Source organism: Peromyscus eremicus, chromosome 13, assembly GCF_949786415.1.
Source record: "Peromyscus eremicus chromosome 13, PerEre_H2_v1, whole genome shotgun sequence".
NCBI classification, from domain to species: Eukaryota; Metazoa; Chordata; class Mammalia; order Rodentia; family Cricetidae; genus Peromyscus; species Peromyscus eremicus.
The window spans coordinates 13,581,151-13,603,646 of NC_081429.1; the positions used below are offsets into that span (position 1 = coordinate 13,581,151).

General features: G+C 41.6%; 1 protein-coding gene and 1 pseudogene across 7 annotated transcripts in view; both read left to right on the top strand.

Annotated features, from left to right (window-relative positions):
* The window catches only part of Pam (peptidylglycine alpha-amidating monooxygenase), a 283,282-nt gene extending 281,644 nt beyond the window's left edge, over positions 1–1,638 (top strand). For all 7 annotated transcript variants that reach the window (XM_059278064.1, XM_059278067.1, XM_059278068.1 and 4 more), the window contains one exon: positions 802–1,638. In XM_059278064.1, coding sequence (XP_059134047.1) covers positions 802–980 — 179 coding nt within the window. In that variant the 3' untranslated portion in view covers positions 981–1,638. The remainder of the gene's footprint in view (positions 1–801) is intronic.
* An 11,526-nt stretch (positions 1,639–13,164) lies between these two features.
* On the top strand, positions 13,165–17,606 carry LOC131923624 (L-lactate dehydrogenase A chain-like; annotated as a pseudogene).
* The last annotated feature ends 4,890 nt before the right edge of the window (positions 17,607–22,496 follow it).

Genomic DNA, 22,496 nt, shown 5'->3' on the forward strand with positions numbered 1-22,496 from the left:
TTTTGGTTTTTTTTTTCTGTTTTTTTTTTTTTTTTTTTTTTTTTTTTTTTTTTTTTTTTTTTTTTTTTTTTTTTTTTTTTAAGCAGATTCTGAACACAAACTCGAATCAAGTTCTGGAAGAGTACTGGGAAGATTCAGAGGTATGCCTGTGGCCTTTCAGAATCTCATGTTGGGTTCAAAGTCAACAAGCTCATGTCTTGTAAAGAACAAGGCTCTGTTTTCTATTTTGACTCTGAAAACTCAACACCCAGTGGGCAGTGTAGCAGCGCCCAGCGTAAATGCAGAGTGAAGACCTAGAAACATGGGCCTCACAAGCACATTTCCCAGCTTTGTTTCATTTTTCCAGTTTGCCATTCTGTATTATCTCATTCTTTTGCCCTGCCTTCCATCTGTTTGCGTTTGTCTTTGGTAAACTTTCTGTCACCTGTCCTGACTGGCATATCAGTGCTTGCCTAGGGAAGATGACCTTTTCATAAAGTCATTGAAATGAAGAACAGCTCAGAAGAACTGTAGAGAAACAGAATGTGGGAAAAAATGGATCTGAAATATGCCTGCAGAAACACATATTCCAAAGGGAGCTTAGAATCTTGTCATTTACTTTGATAGTGTCTGTTGAGTGGTATCCATCAGGTTAAGACAAATCTCTTTTTTGAATATCACTCTTTTAAAAAAAAAAAATCTACTCTCCCATTCCCAGTTTCTGTCTTTATTTAAAATGTTTGACAATTTACAAGGAAATAGACCTGTTTGGGCAAATTTTAACAATACGATGACATTTGACTTTTTTTTTTCCTCCCCCAGGAAAAGGAAGTGGAGGCTTAAATCTTGGAACTTTCTTTGCAAGCCGTCAAGGCTACAGCAGAAAAGGGTTTGACCGCCTCAGTACAGAGGGGAGTGACCAAGAGAAAGATGAAGATGACGGAAGCGAATCGGAGGAGGAGTACTCCGCCCCGCTGCCCACACCTGCACCTTCCTCCTGAACTCCAGGCCCTCTTGTAGGTTGAGTGGAGTTTACCAAGGATGCCCAGACTCCTTTCCCTTTAGTGTGTGTAAAGTTCTGTGCATTGGATTGTAAACTGTACTAGTCTGTGTGAGACTGTACACACCTTATTTACTTCATTTGGTTATGTTGGCTTCTGTTTCTAGGTGAGGGGTTTCCTAACAGTTCACTACAGTGCCATTGTCTTTATATGAACTTAGAGTAGAGAAGCTGCCCTCCTCCTCCATCACATCACTCCTATCCCAGGATGGAAGTACTGCTCATTTACATTTGGAGACTTTTTTGTGGATGTAAATAGCCCCTTTCTCTGCTTGAACACAGTATTTTCCCAATCCACACCCCTTGCCAGTGTCTTTCTTTGGTGCCTTTCCTGGTCAGCATTCTCAGCCTGTGGCAGTAAAGAGAAACTTTGTGCTACATGACGAAAAGCTGCTAAATCTCCTTCTATTTTTTTAAAATCACTAACATTATATTGCAATGAGAGAAATTTTAAAAAGTCTCTATTTAAATTCTTTTTTTAAATTTCTCTTCAGTTGGTGTGTTTCCGGGATGTCTTATTTTTAGATGGTTACACTGTTAGAACACTATTTTTCGGAATCTGAATGTAATTTGTGTAATAAAGTGTTTTCAGAGCATTAGCAGTCAGAGTGTATTTTGTGATTTTTTTTGTACACTTAAAACACTTCATACATATCTTTTAATAATTACGCAAATCAGAGCATAGAACCAGTTCATTTTCAACCAAAAGAAATGCCTTGTGTAAAATGTAGAAGACAATTTCATGTGGCCAAGCTATGTTAACAACTATGTTATGAGTATTCATACATGAATAAAACCAGGTTCTCTTTGAAAACTCATAAAGCATTTCACATATAGTATATCAAATAGTAAAAAATAGTTAATTGGGAGGGAGCCTATGTCTCAGAGGTCAAACACAGATGGATCCATCAGCATAGTGTACTACTGTTGTGTTTCTTTAAAGAATTACTTGACCCCAGGGTCAAGGGTCCTTAACAATACAGAAGAAGTCCACACACTGACTACAAATGACTTTTTGAGAACATTCTTTTTTAATGATACATCAATGTACCTGAGTAAGAACATGATAGTTTTTCAATTTAAATGATTTGACTTGAGAAACCTTTCATCAAAATGGCCAATTGCGTTTCAGGCATCTTAGTAGTTTCCTTAAGTTGAACTTAAGGAAAGGTACTTGCTCAAAAAATATTATTGTTTAAAATCTTATTGAATTGGGTTTTTTTGTTTTGTTTTTTTTTGTTGTTGTTTTTTAGTGATTAAATCTAATTGAAAGTGTTCAACACTTCCATATATGTTGAGCTCACACTCAAGTAAAAGCATCATGTTTTTGATTCCTGTGTTTTCTCTTCTCAAATGAAAAAATCCATTCTCTCTCTCTCTGACCAGTCCTTTATGGTCTTCTCACCGAACTGTTTTTGTAGAAAATACAAGAACAATATTTGGATGTTTGTGAGTGTGTTTCAACTCTACCATATAACTTTCTATTTCAACAGCAGGATTAGTCCAGTACTCAGGATGTGTGTGACATACTGGCCTGGATGCAATCCAAGCTTTCTTACATTGAAGAAGTTAGTCTGTTTACACCAAAGCTATCTTTGTGGCACAAAATTTGATGATCAGCTCCATTTGCTATAGTTTTAAAATACATACACCTGTAGATGGACGTTTTCTGTCCTGACTGCTCAGTCCCAAATAACCAACTTATATGAGTTATAAATGTTTGACCAATAGCTCAGGCTTATTACTAACTAGCTCTTACATTTTAAGTTAGCCCCTGTTCCTTATTTACACTGTGCCATGTGGTGGTACCTTTATTAGCATGGCACATTCATCTCCTGCTCCCTCTGCATTTGGCTGGCAACTCCTGACTTCATCCTTCTCCTTCCCATGATCCTTAGTTTGGTCACCCTGCCTGTACTTCCTGCCTAGATACAGGCCAAACAGCATTTTTTTTTTTTTTTTTTTTTGGTTTTTCGAGACAGGGTTTCTCTGTGTAGCTTTGCGCCTTTCCTGGAACTCACTTTGTAGACCAGGCTGGCCTCGAACTCACAGAGATCTGCCTGGCTCTGCCTCCCGAGTACTGGGATTAAAGGCGTGCGCCACCACCGCCCAGCCCAATCAGCATTTTATTAAACCAATTCAGGTGACAAATCTTTACAGTGTATGAGAAGATTATTCCACAGCATACACCTGATCATATCTGAACAGCTTTATAATGGATTAATTGATACAAAGAGATCAAACTGATAAAATACAAGGGGACAAGAAAAAGGAAGTATACTTATTAAAGTGGAATAATTGATACAAGCCTGTGAAACCTGCTTGTGAACAACAAATTTGACTCCAGATTTTCTAGTAGCTCATTAAATAATGCTTGATTACTTACATAATTCATGAGTTCATTAAACATTTAGTATTCTTAATATTAAGATCAGAACAATTGGCTCCCAAGTGTCTTCAGAGAGAAAGTGCCATGTAGGGTAATTTGAATTCTTCAGCAGTAGATGCAGAATAGACAAGTACATTTTGCAAATCTGTTTTTGTGTGTGCGTCTTAACATGAACATGTGGCATCAGAACACAGAAATTTCAGAAAACATTTTTCCCAGGCTTTATAACCCTGCACTTACTTCACCACAGATACTCTACTTCCTTGTCTTAAATAAAGGTGGAAACTAGAAACAAATGACCTGCATTGACTTCAGGCAATCTTTCCACTGACTATTGTTCTTAGCTGAACTTTATTTACTGAGTCAATTACAGATTGCTCTGCCTGAGACACAAAAGGATTGGATCCCAGCCCTCAGTTTACAGAGGAATTTAAGAGCTTTGTTACTCTTTCAGACACCTTTATTTACTGTAGTTGACCTTTAATGGACTACAGATAGGGGTGACGTTCTTAAATTTTCTGTAGATGAGTCTAATGTAAAGCCAGAATGTAAAGTCACTGCCTTTGAGAATGGCCATTTCTGTCTACCAATTATATACAGATGGCTATATTTTCCCTAAATTATAATTTACAGATAAATTGAAAGGAAATAGGTTTTGAAGTAATTTTTTTAAATTTTTTTCTTTAACAATTTCATAGATGTATATAATACATTCTGGTCAACACACTCTGGATGTCTTGATTATTCAATGTGTTATGTTGGATATGAAAATGGTATGATTTACTAATTAAAAAGCATAGGTAAACAGCTGTGTTTTTGTTTATATTCTAAACAAGTTGGTCAGAGAATATTATTTGGAGATGTTAAATTAATGGCTTTGTCATTCACTGAGTTGGGCCTAAATTATATACATAAATGTCATTTATTCTTAGCTTCCTTCCTTTCTTTATTAAATCAGTGTATTCATTCTCATGCATCCCTAAACCTTTACCCCAAATTTTGTATAAATCAAATATTTAAGACAGTAACAATGAAAGTCATAGACTGCATTAGCGCTTATTCAACAGTCACCTAAACTATAAGTCAGTGTTGATGTGTTCTATGGCAGCATGTAAACATCAGGGTGGCTAAGAACAGGAATACGCATTTCAAAAGAATAGCCCTGGACACATTCCCACAGCTTTTGATTGACTACTTGTGTTGTAATCCAAAGAGTTGCATTACTAAGAAATACCTTTGGTCATTTGGATTCACCTGTTTCATGGCCCATCTCCAAGAAATGTATTATACGGAGAGTAGCTGCGCTTAATATGCTATCAGGCCAAGTTATATTTCCAAATATATCATGCAATAAAGTGATACTTTTCCTCAGAAGCCACCCACTCCAGTACCTCATACTCAAGTCACACACACACACACACACACACACACACACACACACACACAATCAAAAAAGAAACATCTGCAAGTTTTTTCTTTAATTCCAAAACTTTATAGTAACTTCTGTTTAGCCTTTAACACTGAGTAATCCACTAGGGAAAATGGCTTCAGTGTATGCAAAAGCATCAGAGATCTCCTCAGATCCTCCTTTTAAAGATTATCTAACAAGGAAGTAGAAATAGAATATAGTGTTCTAAAGGGGTGATGGGAAAAACGGAACATGAGAGATTAAGTGGGGTTAGTGTTGGGAGTGTGGGGTAGATGAGGGAATGTAAGAAGGGATAACTAATACTAAAAGCCTTTTGAAAACAAACAAACAATAAACTATGGAAATTACCACTGTAGAAGCCTCCTAAAATGTATACATATAGAAAGAGTTTAAAAGACTTACCCCATAATCAGGAATAGTACCCCAAATCGATACCATACACTATGAAAGAAAACCCCCAGTTCTAGGATTGGATGACTTCCTTCTGAATTGAGTTTTTTGCCATTGGAGTCTTACAGAAGTCTACTCCACCAAAGGTAACAGGCTCTTGTCAATGGTACTGTCAATTGGTTATACTCCAGAATTTGTGAGAAGACCCTATTGCTGAAGACAATACGTACTTGAGTCATAGAACATTAAAAAAAAAAAAATCTAGCTGGTGCTCAACAAAGGCTTCATCTGAACTGACTAGTGTTCATAGGGCTGGAAGGGGTTATTTATGCATGCCACTGGAGGAGAAATCAGACTCACCCAATGTGAAGTTTGTGAGGTACATTAACAACCTGCCTGAGCTGGGTGCAATGGTGGCATGAATGTTAGGGGAATGGAAGGTAAGACCTGCTCCAAAGTGGAACTCATAGATGATATTAGATTGGGGCTGATGGAGGTAACATGAAAAATGGGGGGGAGGGGGATTGACCTCATCAGAAGCAAGTTGTCTTTTATTAGAACCATGAAAGGCAGGTGTCTTTCCATGGGAGATGGAAGCAGAGACTATGAAGAGGCAGAAAGGACTTGAGGGTTTTATAGGGCAGAAAAGGGAACTTTTGGGGTGGTAAATCCCATATGCAGCTCTGTTCCTCTACAGTCTCAGAGTTGTAAATCCCAGTGAAGGTTGATATGTTGACTTTTTTATGGTGAGATTCCTAAGTTCCTAACTGCTTGCAGATGTTATCACTTTGTCAACTTTCCTATCAGGAGTTTCCCAGCTCCCTTGGGCTTTTGAAGGCCATTAATCCCTTCTTTCAGACTCTGAGAACAGTTAAAATGATGGGAGAATGTGGGTCCCCTGACCCTGATCAGCTGTTGCACACTGGAGGTCCCATATTGCGGGAGAGCTGGGGAGCAGAGTAAGGTGGGTAGGAATGATGTGGGAGACTTTCAGAGAACAACTTGTTTATTGAAATGGTGGGACTAGCTTGTATGGCTCTAGTCAGGGAGGAAGGGGAGGAAAGAGGTCAAGGGAGGAAGTGCTGCAGGGGGTGGGGAGGAGGGCTCCCCAAGCTTATCTGTCAGATTAGCAGACTGCTGGTCACATGATTTCTGATAAGCCAGTTCCCTGTGGTGAAATAGAAACTTGACTGACTTTATAGTGAAGTAGCCTTTGTTTCTATGGAGTTGAGTAGGCCCAAGCCTGATTTGGGTAGGGAGTCCTGCCATGCTCTCTGAGAGCTATCTGGGATATGGGCAATGCTTTACTGTCCCTCATATGGCTTGGGAACCCACAGGGGAATATATATCTAGCTTTAAATCTGTGGTGGTCAGATAAAATGCAGGGTGTTATTTCTATTGTCTTGTATCTGTTGAGACTTGCTTGGTATCTATACATATATGGTCAATTTTGGATAAAACTCCAGGAGTTGCTGAGAAGGACACATATTCTATTGTGTTTGGGTAAAATCTTCTGTAAACATCAGGTACATCCATTTGGTTTATGATATCTTTTAGCTCTAGAATTTCTCTCTTTAGTTTTTGTCTTTATGACCTGTCTGTTGAGAAGAGTTGGGTATTAAAGTCACCCACTACCACTGTGTAAGGATCAATATGTGATTTTTAGCTATAGTAATGTTTCTTTTGTGAACTTGGTACTTTTGTGTTTGGTACATAAATGTTAAGACTTGCAATATCCTCCTCTTGGTGAATTTTTCCTCTGATGAGTATGTAGTGTCCTTCCCTTTCTCCTCTGATTAGTTTTGGATTGAAGTCTATGTTGTCAGATATTTAAGTGGTTACACCAGCTTGCTTTTTAGGTCCATTTCTTTTATCATCTTTTTACCCTGAGGAGATGTCTATCCTTGTTTAGTGTTAAGGTATATTTCTTGGATGCCACAGAAGGTTAGATCTTATTTTTAACTCATTTTGTTAGTCTGTGTCCTTTAACTTGGGAACTGAGGCTGTTGGTGTTGAGAGTTATCAGGGAGCAGTGTTGGCTGATTTCCTTTATTTTGTTATGGTGGTGTGGGTCCCCTCTGTCTTTTGATTGGCTGGTCTGATATTATTTATTCCTTGTGTTTTCTTTGGTATTTAACTTCTTCAAGTTGAAGTTTTCTTTCCAGCACTTTCAGTAGGGGTGCTTAAATTTGGTTTCACCAAATTTTACCAATAATGACCAATGTCATTATTTCTCTATTGTGATTGAAAGTTTTTCTGGGGATAGTAGCCTAGGCTGGCATCTGTGGTCTCTTAGAGTTTGTAGAACATCTGTCCAGGCTGTTTGGCTTTTAGAGTCTCTACTGAAAAGTCACGTGTTACTCTAATAGTTCTACCTTTACATGTTCCTTGCTTTGGCGGGGGTGGGGGGGGTTGGGGGGGTTGTTTTGTTTTTTGTTGCTATTGTTCTCTCTTGTAGCTTTTAATATTTTTAATATTCTTTCTTTGTCCTGTACTTTTACCATTTTGATTATTATGTGCCATGGAGAATTTCATTTCTGATCCTGTCTATTTGGTGGTCCGTATGCTCCTTGTACCTTTGTGGACACCTCCTTCTTTTGATTGGGGAAATTTTCTTTTAGGATCTGGTTGTAAATATTTTATAAGCCTTTGACTTGGGTGTCTTGCCCTTATTTTATTCCTATTATTCGTAGATTTGTGTGTGTGTGTGTGGTGTGTGTGTGTGTGTGTGTGTGTGTGTGTGTGTGTGTGTGTGTCTTTTTGTAATATCCCAAATTTCCTGGATGTTTTGTGCCTGAATTTTTTTTTTTTTAGATTTAATGTTTTCTTTGACACATGCATCCATTTCTTCTATCTTGTCTATCAGTGCCTGAGATTCTCTCTTTCATCCCTTGTATTCTGTTGGTGAGGCTTGCCTGAGGTTCTTGTGAGAGTTACTAAACTTTTCATTTCCAGTTTTCCCTCAGTTTGGGTTTTCTTTATTGACTCTGTTTCTACGTACAAGTCTTGAACTGTTTTGTTTTCATTTCATTCTATTGTTTGTGTTTTCATAGATTTTGTTAATGAATTTATTCACTTCCTCTTTAAGGACCACTAACATAGTCATAAAATCTATTTTGAAGTCCTTGTCTTGTGCTTTGGCTATATTGCATTTCTCAAGGCCTTCTGTAGTGGGCTTGCTTGGTTTTAGTAGAGACCTGTGGTCCTAGTTGTTACTGGTTGTATTTTTGCTTTGGTGTCTAGTCGCCTGGGTTTGGGATGATTGTAATTATAGGCACTGATATCTAGTCTTGTCTTTGTTGGGTATGTTCTGTTCCTTGGTTTCTGTTGCCCTTTCTGCTTCTTAGGAGAATGTGCTGGGTGCAGCTTGTCTAGTAGGGAATGATTCTGAGACCCTGCTCGGTTTTGCCGCTGGAGGTTCCAGATATAATGTGTTTTTGGCATTGGGAACTGGTACTTGGTGATGGAAAGTGGCTAGAAGTCCAGCAGGGTGGGGGGCTGCTGCTGAGAGAATCCACAGGAGGGAGGAAAGCAAATTTTGCCAGGACATCTGTTTAGTACTCTGGTTTTGGGACAGAGAAGGGGGAGAGGCCACAGAAGGTGGTCCATTAGAGAGCTAAGGATGAGACTAGAGAATTGGATTTGGAGGAGAGGAGGGAGACTGAAGATCTGAAGACCCCCTGTTCCCCTGGCCCACCTGCTCCCCTGCCCCACCTGCTTTCCTGATCCACCTGCTCCCCTTCCCCCCCCCCCCCCCCCGTTTTCCTGATCCACCTGCTTTCCTGATCCACCTGCTTCCCTGGCCCTCAGGCTTTCCTGATCCACCTGCTTCCCTGCCCCCCCCCCCCGTTCCCCTGACCCACCTGCTTCCCTGACTCACCTGCTTCCGTGGCCTACCTGCTTCTCTGCTGGTGTAGCTGGTTCCCAGTGAATAACTGCTGGAGTTGAAGACTGAGACAAAGGGGTGGAGTGGTGAGGAAGGCTATGGGAGATCTGCTGATCCTCTGGAGATGGGGGCAGAGAGGAAGAGGAGCCTACAGCAGGTGGTCAGGTACAGAGGTGGGGCTGAGACTGAGGGATTACATTTGGAGGAGAAGAGGGAGAGTGAAGATCTGAAGATCACCTGTTTCCCTGGGCTAAGATTATGTTTTAATAATCCTCATTGTGAAAGGGAAACTTACATATTGTTAGACTGGGCAGAAACAAAAGCAGATACATGTAGAACCAAGGAGTACTGAGGTAGGAAAGAACATTTTCTCTCAGAGGAAAATGGGCACAGAGATACCAGGCATGAATAATAGATGCTTAGACCCAGCAGAGCCTATGTAGCAGCTCCTCACTGGCAGGACCTTAGCAATTTATCCCGAGTCTCTATTGGAATATATGTTAAATTTCACATTGTTAGCTATCTTGGTTTGTAGGCCAGTGTTCAAGGCTCATGGCTGGGAAAACTCTTGGGTCCTTTAGGCCAGTAAATGTATCATGTAAAGTTCAAATTAAAACAAAACATAACATTAAAATTGCAAAAAAACAAAACAATTATCCTGGGGGGTCAGGGGAACCTTGGAGGGCAGATTTTCCTCCTTTAATCTAATATAAAAAGGGGTAAAGTGAATCTCTGAGTGCTCAGTGTAACCTGAAAATTTTACCAATGTTATCATTTTGGTTGAGCTCAGCTCCACGGTAACTTGAGCCTATGCTCCTTCGGACCACAAGTCCCTACTGGATCCACCATCCCACAGATTAAATGTGGATCTGCGGACCATTGCACTCTTTCCTTTAAATGGCACTTTAGTGAGGTTAATATGGATGCAGGAAGAGACGGTACCTGTGGCCTAGGCAGGTAGGCCAAAATTAGCAAAATAAATGGAGGAAGGAATTACCTGGTCTCAGTTCAAGGAAGCAGAGTCCACATGTAGCTGTTAGAGTAACTGGAATCATTGTGTGAGGTCTCACTCAACAGAGGCTGAGAGAAAAAAAAAAAATGTAAGGATCATTTAATTTTAGTTCCAAATAGTATCGGGCCTATCTCTCTGTCTCAAGATTGATGAAGAGGCAAGAGGAGGATGGGAGGTACGGGAATCTGTATAATATAATAATATAAAAAAGTAATAAACAAAACAGGTTTGTTTATCTCCAGGTAGAGAGCAACTTCCTAAATCTCCCTGAGTAATGTTACCAGCCCAGTTCCCAGAAGAGAAAAGGGTACCAGCAGTTCAATTTTTGTGTCCTTTCTCCTCTCTGTCCCATAGTCAGGGGACTAATTTTTACACTCTGTACCCTTTTTCGGTATTTGTTTTTCATTATAAGAATGAAATTTTTAGAACAGTAACCTATGGCAGAAGTAGCTTGCCTACTAGCCGTCTTTAAGGACACAATGCCTATACTCCTTAACTTTCTTTGCTTTCTTTTTCTCTGCGACAAAGTCACCTGACCAAGGACAGGGATTTGGAGGACATTTTGGGAAAACATGCTTGAGTCTGAAGCGAGATAGCCAAATCCCATCTCCACAGCCAGCTCCTCAGTGAGCTTAAACAGCACAGGATGATCTGCCTATATACCCTATGCATAGTAACTGCTCTCCTGCCCCCGCGGCTGTTCCTGTAGCAACTCCCATTTGACACTGTGACGATAAGATCTTATAGGAGCACACCTGGAATCATTTACAACCAGCATCAAAAACTGTCTTTGTTCTGGGCGGGACTTAGGACATCCATCCCTCAGGAGAGAAGAGATCCCAGATTTCAACTGGACCTTTTGTGCCAAAGGAAAAAGAGCTCTAAGTGTCTTCCGATTGTCCTGCGGCATAGAGAGGCAGAGGGGGCGGGGAAAGTGTGGTAGGGAGGGGCTCATCATCTAGATCATCACTGAGGGAGAGTCTAGGGAACTGGGTTTTGAGGTTTGAGCTGGTAAAACCAGATCTGCAGAAAAGAAGGGAAGGTCAGAAGTGGAGAGAAAAAAGAACCTCACAGTGGAGAACTTCAGACCGCTTGCCATTCCATCCAGTGACTTACTTGGCCCAGACCTCAGTCCACAGGCATACTAATGCCTTGCTGAGGTTTGTTTTCAGGAAAGTCAAAGGCAGGCGTATAGGAATCGGGATCTTAGTGTTAGTTATATCAGCACTGCTGCTTGTGGCTGGCCACCGCCCTCAGCAGCCATGCCTGCAGAGGAGAGTGTTGGTCAGAAGAATCACAGGCCATGGTTACCTTTTTAGAGCTTTATTGGGAGAGAGGGGGGAGAGAGAGAAGAAGAGAGAGGGAGAGAGGGAGAAAGAGGACAGACAGAAGGAAGGAGCAGAAAGGAAAGAGGGGGACGCACAGAGAGCCTACCCGCTTTTTAGGCTGGGACACTGTCACAGGCTGATGACATAATTAAGGACAGAATCCTTATATCCCAGACTTTTGCTTATTATAAAAAAGCAAGTAGATGGGAATAGGGGCATCATTCCTCTCAAAAACTGCTTCCAGCTGACAATTGGATGTCAGTTGGCTCTTGGGGGAGTCTTCTGAGGTAGACAGGCATTGTGGGATGCTGTCTGTCATCTGTTTGCTCTGAAGACATGTATCCCTCTTGGTTGTGGCTGGGAACTTTCTATTTGACAAGATGTTGATGATCTCTAGACTCCGGTTCTGTGGTGGTCCTGTACCATTAGCTGAATAGTGAGTTAGAACAGGGAACTGGGAAGAGAAAAGATTGTGGTGCATGAGAACTTATTTGTATGGATCTTAGCCACTTCCAGACCCATCTGTGCTTCTCAAGGCAGTTTGAGAATGAGTGGGTGGAGTTAAGGTGAGTTAGGGTAAGTCGTAGAAACTGCCCAAGCCTGCCCATTTGAGCCCGCCCACTGTCAGCGGAAGTCAGACAGAAAAGGTTGCACGTGGCAGACACAGAAGTGGGGAAGGAGAAGGGTTTAGAACTTTAGCAGAAAGCTTGGAGATAAAGTAACTCTTTATTTGCCTGTTGGCTGGCAGAAGTTCCCATGACACTGTTATGTGGCCAGGTTTACGCTGTTATGTGGCCAGGTTTACGCTCTGCCCGCCCCTATCTGCCAATGTAGGTGGCAAATGTATCCGCCCCTTTGTCTCATGACTGTAGCCAAGAGAAAAATAAAAAATTAAAATAACAAACCGGGAATCAGACTCCAATCTCAGGCGTCCCTGAGAGTGAAGAGAGATCTAAGAATCAGCTCAAGTTCACCATCCTCTTCATCAAGGGATGGGAAGGGCTGCAACTGCGCTGCAGTTGGTCCACCACTGGATCCTAGACAGCATTTACCCCCTCGTCAGGAGCGAAAATGTGCCTCCGCTGCCAGCACAGCCCGAGGACAACCTCCAGGGTGTCCGTCACAAAGAATATAGCTCAGACTACAGCCGCAAGAACTGCGGACTCACTCACTGTGGTGAAGAATTATGGCGGTAGCAGTAGTGGTAGCTGTGTAGGGGTCCAGGGGAGGTGAGGGACGCCTGCCGGTCTCACTGGATAGGGGAGGAGGTGGCAAGCGGCAGCAGTCAGCAGGCCCTAGGTAGTCTATCTCAGGTTTCGGCACCAATGTTGGTTAAATGGCGCTGCTGCTCGTGGCTGGTCACCACCTGCGACAGCCATGCCAGCGGAGGAGAGTGCTGATGGGAAGAATCAGAGGCCATGGTTACCTTTTTAGAGCTTTATTGGGAGAGAAGGGAGGGGAGGGGGGAAGAAAGAGAGAGGGAGAGAGAGAGGGAGAGAGGACAGATGGAAAGAAGGAGCAGAAAGGAAAGAGAGGAAGGGGGAGAGGACAGATGGAAGGAAGGAGCGGAAAGGAAAGAGAAGGATGCACAAAGGGCCCACCCGATTTTTAGGCTGGGATGCCGTCGCAGGCTGATGACATAATTAAGGACAGAATCCTTACACTTAGACCTCGTTTTCGAAAAGGTAAGGATGAGGCTTATTTCTGGTAATGAGTCCTCAGAAATTACTCAGAAATTGGCCAGGAATGGCAGACCAGGGGGGCCAGAATGTGTCCCCATTTTCAATAACATGAAAGGCAAAGCCTATGGCAGAAAGCTGAAAGAACACCCGGGTTTGAAATTCCAGCACCCTAGCAGAAAAAGCGAAAGTCAGAAAGCCAAGACCCCCAACCTTGAGAGTTTGAATGAAAATCTGTCACTCTAAGGTTCCTCTAGACTGAACACGGACTTTATTTTGGTATTTGATGTTGGATGTGCAGGTGTGCTGAATGGCAAAAGGCGTCTGCTCTGGGAGGTAAGAAAGGGTATTGGAGGTGAGAGAAAAAGGGTTTTGTGGGACTGGGTACTGAGTTTATCCAAGTTGTGAACAAACCTCAGAACAGAACATGCACCACTCACAAAGGCAGAGGCTATAAATAATAATAATAATAATAATAATAATAATAATAATAATAATAATAAAATAAATTTTGAAAAATAAGAGCTTCAGGTTGCAACAGGCAAAAATGGTTTAGACTGTAAAATGAGCTGGGAGGGCGTTTTGAGGGACCCAGTGTGAGGAGCAGAGAGAGGAATAAAGGGGGCAAGGGAGGGAGAGAGAGAGGAAGAGAGGAAAGAAGAAAAGGAAAAAGAAGAGGAGGAGGAGGAGAGTGTATGTCATCCAGGGAAAGGGTTAAAGTCAAAACTCTTCCTGGTTTTTGGAACCAAATGTTAGATCTGGACTGATAGAGGTGACATGAAAGAAAATAAGAGAAAGTGGCCATACACCTCAGGAGATTAGAGCAATGACGGGCAGCAGTCTCTACGTAGGAGTGAAGACCATGTGAAGAGGTGCAGGGGTCCTGAGAGTTTGATAGGACAGAAAAGGTGACCTTTGGGGGTGGTAAATTCCATCTGCAGCTCTGCTCCACCCCCCTCCCAGCCAAAGTCTGAGTTATAAGTCCTAATGGAGGTTGATATGTTGACTCTCTCATCAGGGGCTTCCTAGCTCCTAACTGCCTGCAGATGTTATCAGCTTGTCAACTTTCCTGTCAGGAGTTTCTCAGGTCCCTGAGGCTAAATGGGTTAATGACTTTGGGTCATTAATCCATTACAAAATCATTAACTGGTTATCTGACACTGTCAATGAAGCTGAGAACTTAAGGCTAGTCAGGTCATGGGCCCTAGGGAAAAACCTTATAATATCATTCTGCTAAATGGAATTAGCAATAAAATAAGTCCTAATGGCATAATTGCTATCAACATAGACCACTGCATCACTCAGCCATCACCAGAGAAGTTGCTTTTTTCAGTAGATGGCACTTATTATAGAGCACTTAATAATCTAACCAACATCTAACTCATCAACTTGTAGAGAATAAGAGACTTCGAAACACTTGGGCCTAAATGGTTTATCTGTATCACTCAAGGCTCAGGGGTCTATGCAGAAGAAGATCAAAACACGGAAAGAACCAGGGATGATGGATAACTTCAAGGAGACAGTGTTTTCCAGACAAAAAGGGAAGATTCACATAATGAACTCACAGAGACTGTGATAGCATGCCCAAGATCTGCTTGAGCTAAAGCCAAACAAATCCAAGCATGGAAGGAAAGTAGGTATAAAGTCACATCTGCAGCTAGAAACTGTTGTCATTTTATTACTGCTAGGAAGGGGGAAAATCAATTTCCTTCAACAGAGTATGCTTGGTATATAAACCCCAATCCAGGACAGACCCACATCCATGGGTAGTCAACCAACACAAGCTGGATTCCACTTTTTTTTTTTTTTTTTTTTTTGCCTATGGGAGTGGGAGAGGGTGTGGCAGCATGAAGTTGAGTTGGTAAGGAGGTAGGGAAAGTTCTAGGAGGAAATATGGGAGAGAAATGACTATAGTCAAAACATACTGTGTAAAATTCTCAATAAATAAATAAAAATACTACTTAAAAATCTGAATGTTTGGCTGGAATATTGTTTCCAAGCTCAGACCACAACACTGTGTACCCAATGCTGGCCCATTGTGCATTAGCAGTCCCATAAGGTTCCAAGTCCAGGATAGCAACCCTCAAAGACCAGCTGGTTGGGAATCTTCTTAAGAAAGAATGCCCACCCACCCCCCAAGCACCCAGAACAGGATTATGGTTTGGGACGTTGGTGCTGTTGGCATGCCTTGGGCCATCAGTATCCTAATGAAGGACTTGGCAGATGAGCTTGCCCTTGTTGATGTCATGGAAGACATAACTCAAGGGAGAGATGATGGATCTCCAGCATGGCAGCCTTTTCCTTAGAACATCAAAAATTGTCTCTGGCAAAGACAATAGGGTGACTGTAAACTCCAGACTGATCATTGTCACAGCAGGAGGCCTATCAGCAAGAGAGAGCTGACATAATTTGGTCCAGGGAAATGTAAACATCTTCAAGTTCATCATTCCCAACATTATGACATATAGTCCAAACTACAAACTGCTTATTGTTTCAAACCCCGTGTATATCTTGACCTACATGGTTTGGAAACCAAGAGTTATCAGAAATGTTTGCAATCTGGATTCAGCTCAGTTCTGTTGAGCTGTCGCAGATGGGTCCTAGGGGAGCATAGAGACTCCAGTGCGCCAGTGTGGGTTGGTGTCAATATTGCTGGCATCTCCTTGAAAAACCCGAACCCAGAGCTGGACACTGATGCCGACAAGGAGCAGTGGTAAGAAGTTCACAAGCAGGTGATTGACAGCACCTACAACATGATCAAACTGAAATGCTATATGGGCCTTTGGCCTCTCTGAATCTTAGGAGGGTATCGAGGGGCCTTAATGGAGAGCCTCCTCCAAGGCCACCTCCATGGTAATGCAAGAAAATCCACAAAGGCAGCAAGGGCTAGACTTTTTCTATCTGAGGGTATTTAGAAATAAGCTGCTATCTGACTGGTAAAATAAGAAAACACACGTGCTTTCTGATGTTAACTTTCTCTTTTACTTCATCTAAAGAATGGTCTCTGACTCTTTCTGTCTCCACACAGCTACATTCTATACATACAGCTGCATGTCTTTCTTTATGTGCATACGGCCATACATCTCCATACACAGTTGCATCTATTTTCACATGTCTACACATCTATGTTTTACGTACATTTCTCTTCTATATTTCATTTCTATACAGCTTCATCTTCCTCGTCTCCACTCAGTACAAATCGCACAGCCACAGTGAAACATCTCATTTACATAGATCTCTCACCATACAGCACTTTACACAGTTCCTAGGCGTAGCTCCTCTACATAGCAGCAGCTCTTACATGCATCCAGCTCTCTCTCACACTCATACTTCTAGATTATTCACTCATTCTTTGCTCACTCACTCTTTCACCCACTCGTTCCCTCACGCTTCTCTCATGCTTCTTCTTCTTCATGCTTCTTTTTCTTTATCTCTCACTCAACACACATACACACACACACACACACACACACACACACACTTCTCTCATATTCTACAGCAGTTCTCACATAACTCTCCACAGCCATCTCTCTCCACACTGCTGTTACTGCTGTCTCACAGCCAAACTCTGGACAATCATAAGTTATATTTTCAGAGCCCTACCCATTCTCAAAACACAGGATAAGTCACGTAGTTTCTCTTCAGCTAGTATTGTCACATTGACCCATGCATGTAGCTCTAAGTTGGTGAGCGGTCCCAGACAGTAAACAATTGGTTGAACCTTGAGTCGTCAGGGTACAATCAGAAAGAGAGCTACTTCAAGGGGCTATATCAATGTAAACATCCTGGCGTTGATTTAGCAATAAAAAACACCTGGGAATTAGTCTTTGTGTATATTCTGTAGGGGCAGCTTAGTCGGTTTTGGACTAGTTCTAAAGTCTTTGCAAGATGTGTAAAAGGCTGTCTTTGAGTCTGAGAACACTGTTACTTTCCTGTGTCAGTAAAGAAGAATATTCTGGTAATATTTCTGTTCATCAGAATTATACAGCTTAAACAGAAATCCACAACTAAATGTGTGCCCAGAGATGTAAAACACACTACCAAAGGGCTGGGGAGAGCACCCCACATCTGTTATTATTACGGAGGCATAACAGTGGCACCTGAGAAAGGTTCAGACAGAAAACAACTGGTTTTCACAGCCAGTGGCCCCACAGCTTTGCCAGGTGGGGCTCCCCATCAGGGAGTTATAGGTCTGGTGGGTCATCTTGTCAAACAGTAGTTGTCACCTGATGTATACTCCCATGGCCCTCTGCAAGAGGTGCACCCCATTTCCACCATGAATAAGGACCTCTACGGAATCAAGGGTGACATCTTCTTCAGTGTCCCTTGTATCCTGGACAAAATGGAATCTTGGATGTTGTGAAGGTGACTCTGATTCCCGTAAAGGAGGCCCACTTGAAGAAGAGTGCAGAAACACTCTGGGTGAGGGAATACAGAAAGCGCTGCAGTTCTAAAGTCTTCGGATGTCCTAGCACTTCACTGTCCAGGCTGCAGCAGGGTTTCTATGGAGACCACACACTGTCCCCTTCTCATGTGAGCTGGGGTTAGTGCAGTTGTGTTAAGGTGGCCTGGGGAAAACCTCAGTTCCCACAGCTCTATGCTGATGCAAAGTGGTACTTGTGTGGTGGTCACCTGATCAGTGTGAGAGTCCCATGATCTCCAAGACACACTGCCAATTGTGTGCAGGCTTCAATTATCCTGTGAGCCTGTTGTGTTTGTGTGTGCTGCACACCCTTACCAAATATGTCTAAGCCAATGAGGTCCCAGTGAGTCATAACCTGGCTCTAGTATGTAAATCCATTGTGTGTATCTTGTAAGTAACTTTTCTAAAGGATATTATTTATATCTGTAGTATACATTGCAATATTATGTAAAAAGTTATATCTGCATATGGATGACGCAACCAACTACCCAAGTGTCATGCCAACAAAAACTCCAAATAAACCTTGAACAGTGAAAAAAAATTTTTTTTGAAGGTTCAAAAAATTTTTTGTTTTTGTTTTAAATTTAAAAACCGAAGCTGGGTGATGGTGGTACACACCTTTAATCCCAGCACTCAGGAGGCACGGACAGGTGGATCTCTGTGAGTTTAAGGCCAGACTGGTCTACAGAGGGAGTTCCACAACAGCCCAGGCTACACAGAGAAATCCTGTCTTGAAAAAAACAAAAACAAAAACAAAAATTAAAAACCAAACACAAGTAATGTCTTCAGCAACAATTTTGAATATTGAGTTTATAGTTAGAAGGCACAATGTCACAACATTATTCTCTGCTCCTCTGGCACTTAAAATCCTTTGGGTTCCCCCTTCTGCCATGTTTTCTGAGGCTTGGGTGTAGGGTTTGTGTTATATACATCGACTAGAGATGGGCATCTCATGACCAGTTGTTCTCTGTATTTATATATTTCTATTGTTAGACCCCAAAAACTAGGGTCTTGAGTGGGCACCCCAAGAACCCAGACTCCGGTCCAGTTGATGCAACAGCAAGAGGTGTTTATTGAAGAAGCGACTGTACAGACGGGCAAACTCTTGTCCTGAGAGCAAGAGTCACATCTTACTGTAGTCACATAGGTGCTTTTAAAGGAAAAACCCACAAAAACCACAAGATTACAATTCCAATACAATTTCATTTTGATTGATTTATGTCTAGAGGCTAATTTCCCAAGATCATGGTCTGATCACAGAGGGGGTACAGTCATGTCCGCATGTACATTCTTCCTGAAACCTCAAGGGGGGTATCAGGGTGGGAGTGGAGTTTACACAAAGGTCACAGTGGAACTTCCTGGAACACTTGCAACTATCCCAGTCACAGTTGAGCACATCTCTTAACAGAAATCTTTTTACATTGTTACATTGTTGCAGGGGTGATTGAATGATGGCTGAGTCAGGTTGCCCTTGGAACTAGTTTTCTTTTTAGTTCCTTATTTCCTGGGATGTGGGGGTGTAAGCCTGAAGGGTTAGGGTCTTTCACTATAATGGCCTTTGCTGTAAAAAAGACACTTATTTGATGAAGTATAGCATGAATCTTAAAGAGTCTTATTAATAAAATCAAACCCAGTGCCAGTTATTGGGATGAATGCTGGAAGATCAGAGAAGCAGAACAAGCCACAGCCACCTCACCTTGCCAATTCCTCAGCTGATCCTCTTTCCTCAGACTGGATGCCTCTCAGCTGAACTGTGCTGCTCAAAAGCCTAAAAGCTTAACCAGGCTCTAGTTCCTTGTCTTCATGCCTTAAATACCTTTCTGCCTCCTGCCATTACATCTTGGGATTAAAGGTGTGGCTGTTTCCAGTGTGGCCTTGAACTCACAGAGATCCAGGCAGATCTCTGCCTCTGGAATGCTAAGATTAAAGGCATGTGCTACCACTGCCTAACCTCTATGCTTAATATTGTGGCTGTTCTGTTCTCTGACCCCAGATAAGTTTATTAGAGTGCACAATATTTCAGGGAACACAATACCACCAAAATGAAGAACAAAAATTATACTTATCTGTGGATAGAAGGATAAGTATTTAGAATGAAGTTAGGAATTATACTGGTTTAGGAAAATGGCAATAATAAGTTTTCTTCTAGGTCCATGAGCTCACCAGCTACAGGTAGTTTCCTAGTGTTACAGCACAGGGCATATTTTTCTTCTGTTGAATGGGCCTTAAATACAATTAGATGGCTGTTGGTTACCCCCAGGATATGAGTGCTATCATTGTACCCTTGGGGATACCTGACCATGCTGTTCATTGTGTAGTTCATAGACTTTAGAGATAGGTAGGACTTTTAATTGCTCTTCCTTGGCATCTTGAATAGCACCCTCCAATGCTATGAGAACTATTCCTTAGTAGACATGCAATCTCATAAGGCTCCACCCCTAAACAAAGAACTATAGGCAATTAATGGCTGCTAAATCTTCACCAAGGACAAGCCCCTGATAGGTTATCACATCCCAAGTGGTCACACACATACACACATGCACACACACACACACAATCCTTAAATGGAATCAGCAGGTTGTATTTATATACACACATGTATAATTGTAATAATAATAATAATAATAAACAGTTCATGAATTTGAAAGAGAGTGGGAGGCACCAGAGATTAGAGGGGAGAGAAGGTAGAGGGGAAATGATGTAAATGAAGTACTTGTGTATAAAATTTTCAAAATATAATAAATTTAAAAAGTGAAAAAAAGAAAATGGACTGAGTGATTGTAAACACTTACATATGTGCAGCCTCAAATTCTCACAAACAGTACTCAATGCAAAATGAAATACTAAATTTCCTTTTCACTTACTTCACCACTATAACAGGGAACAAATCTATCTAAAGGTCTAGAGGTAGAGATTTAAGCTCTAAACACTGTCATCTTTACACTAATATTTCTACCTAAACCATGTAGATAGAAATAGATAGCTTCTGGTTAATAAAATCAATTTTCCCCTTAGTGATAAAAAGGTAAAACAAGTGGCCAGGCCAGCCCGGGAATCAGGAAGGTGATCTTCACTCTCCTCCCTGTCACTTGCTGCAAATTCTCCAGCCTCATCCCCAGCCCTGTAGCTTACCACTGTCACCCTTATTGCCTCCATTCCCTGGGACTCCACCAAACCTCTGAACAGATCCAGCTTTCCTCCTTCCTTGGGACCCTCCCACCCCACTTTCAAGTTCATTCCCATTCTTCTGTGTCAGCCACCAATACCTGGAGGCTCCCTCTACCTGGGGACCCACTGGCCAGACTAGGCTAGGAATCAAGTAGGTAATCTGCATGCTCCTTCCTGCCCTCCATTGCAAACTCTGCTCTCACTCCCAGCCCCTTAGCAGACTGCTTGCAGAGACCTTTCTTCCCACTTTACCTCCATTTCCTAGGGAGTCTGGCAAATTTTGCAGTGGGCCCAGATTTCCTTCCTCCTGAGGACCCTTTCAGCCCCACTTCTATTCCATCTCCATTTCTTCCTGACAGGCCCCAATACCTAGAAACATAATCTGCCTGGGACCCTCAGTGACCACAATGGGCAGGGCCTCAGAAGCACTACCTACAAAGCAACCCACAGTCCCCACCCATTCATAACATCCAGAGAGGGCAACAGAAATCAAGAAATGAAACACCTACTCAACAAAGACAAGACTAGATACTAATACCTGGAATCACAATCATTCTAAACAGAGATGCCTAGACCCCAGTGCAAAAACACAATCATTGACACCCAAAACAATATGTCTCCCCCAAAACCCATGAACTTTACTACAGAAGGCCCTGAGGTATGTGATATAGCTGAAGCACAAGACAGAGACTTCAAAATAGCTATTATGAATATGTTCAAGACATTAAATAGGATATGAAATAAAGTATGTAATGAAATGAGAAAAATGCAAACAAACAGTGGAAGGAACTGATGAAAATAGTTTAAGACATGAAAGTAAAAAAGAAATCACTAAAGAAAATCCAGCCTGAAATAATACTGGAAATGAAAACTTTAGGAAGTCAAACAGAAACCTCAGAGGTAAGCCTTGCTCACAGAGTACAAGAGATGGAATAGAGACTCTCAGGCATTGAAGACAAGATAGAAGAAATAGATACCTTAGTCAAAGATAATGTCAAATCTAAAAAAACCCAAGAAACATGGGACATTACAAAAAGAAAAAAAAATCTATGAATCGTAGGAATAGCAGAAGGAGAAGAAACCAAGGTCAAATGCACAGAAAATCTTTTTAACCAAACTTTAGAAGAAAAATTTCCTAACTCAAAGAAGAAGATACCCATCAAGATACAGGAAGTATACAGAACACCAAATTGATTGGACCTAAAATGAAACTCCCCATGGCAAATACTAAATGTATAGGACAAAGAAGAGTCTTAAATCTTCAAGAGGAAAGGACCTAGTAACACATAAAGGCAGACCAATGAATAACATATGAATTCATAATGGAGACTCCAAAAGCCAGAACGATCTGTAAGGATGTTCCACAAACTCTAAGAAACCATAGCTGTCTGCTCAGACCACTACACCAAGCAAAACTTTTAAACACAATAGATAAAGAAAGACATTCCATAATGAAACCAAATTTAAACAATATCTATCTACAAATATAGTCCTATACGAGGTGCTAGAAGAAAAACTTCAACCCGAAGAAGCTAACCACCCAAATAAACACAAGGAATAAATAATATCAGACCAGCTAATCAAAAGAAGGAGTTTTAAAAAAAACCACATCACCACAACAAAACAATGGGAATAAGCAAACACTGCTCATTGATAACTCTCAACATCGATGGTCTCAATTCCTCAATAAAAGAACACAGACTAACAAAATAGATTAAAAACCACAATCTCTCTTTCTGCTTCATCCAAGAAA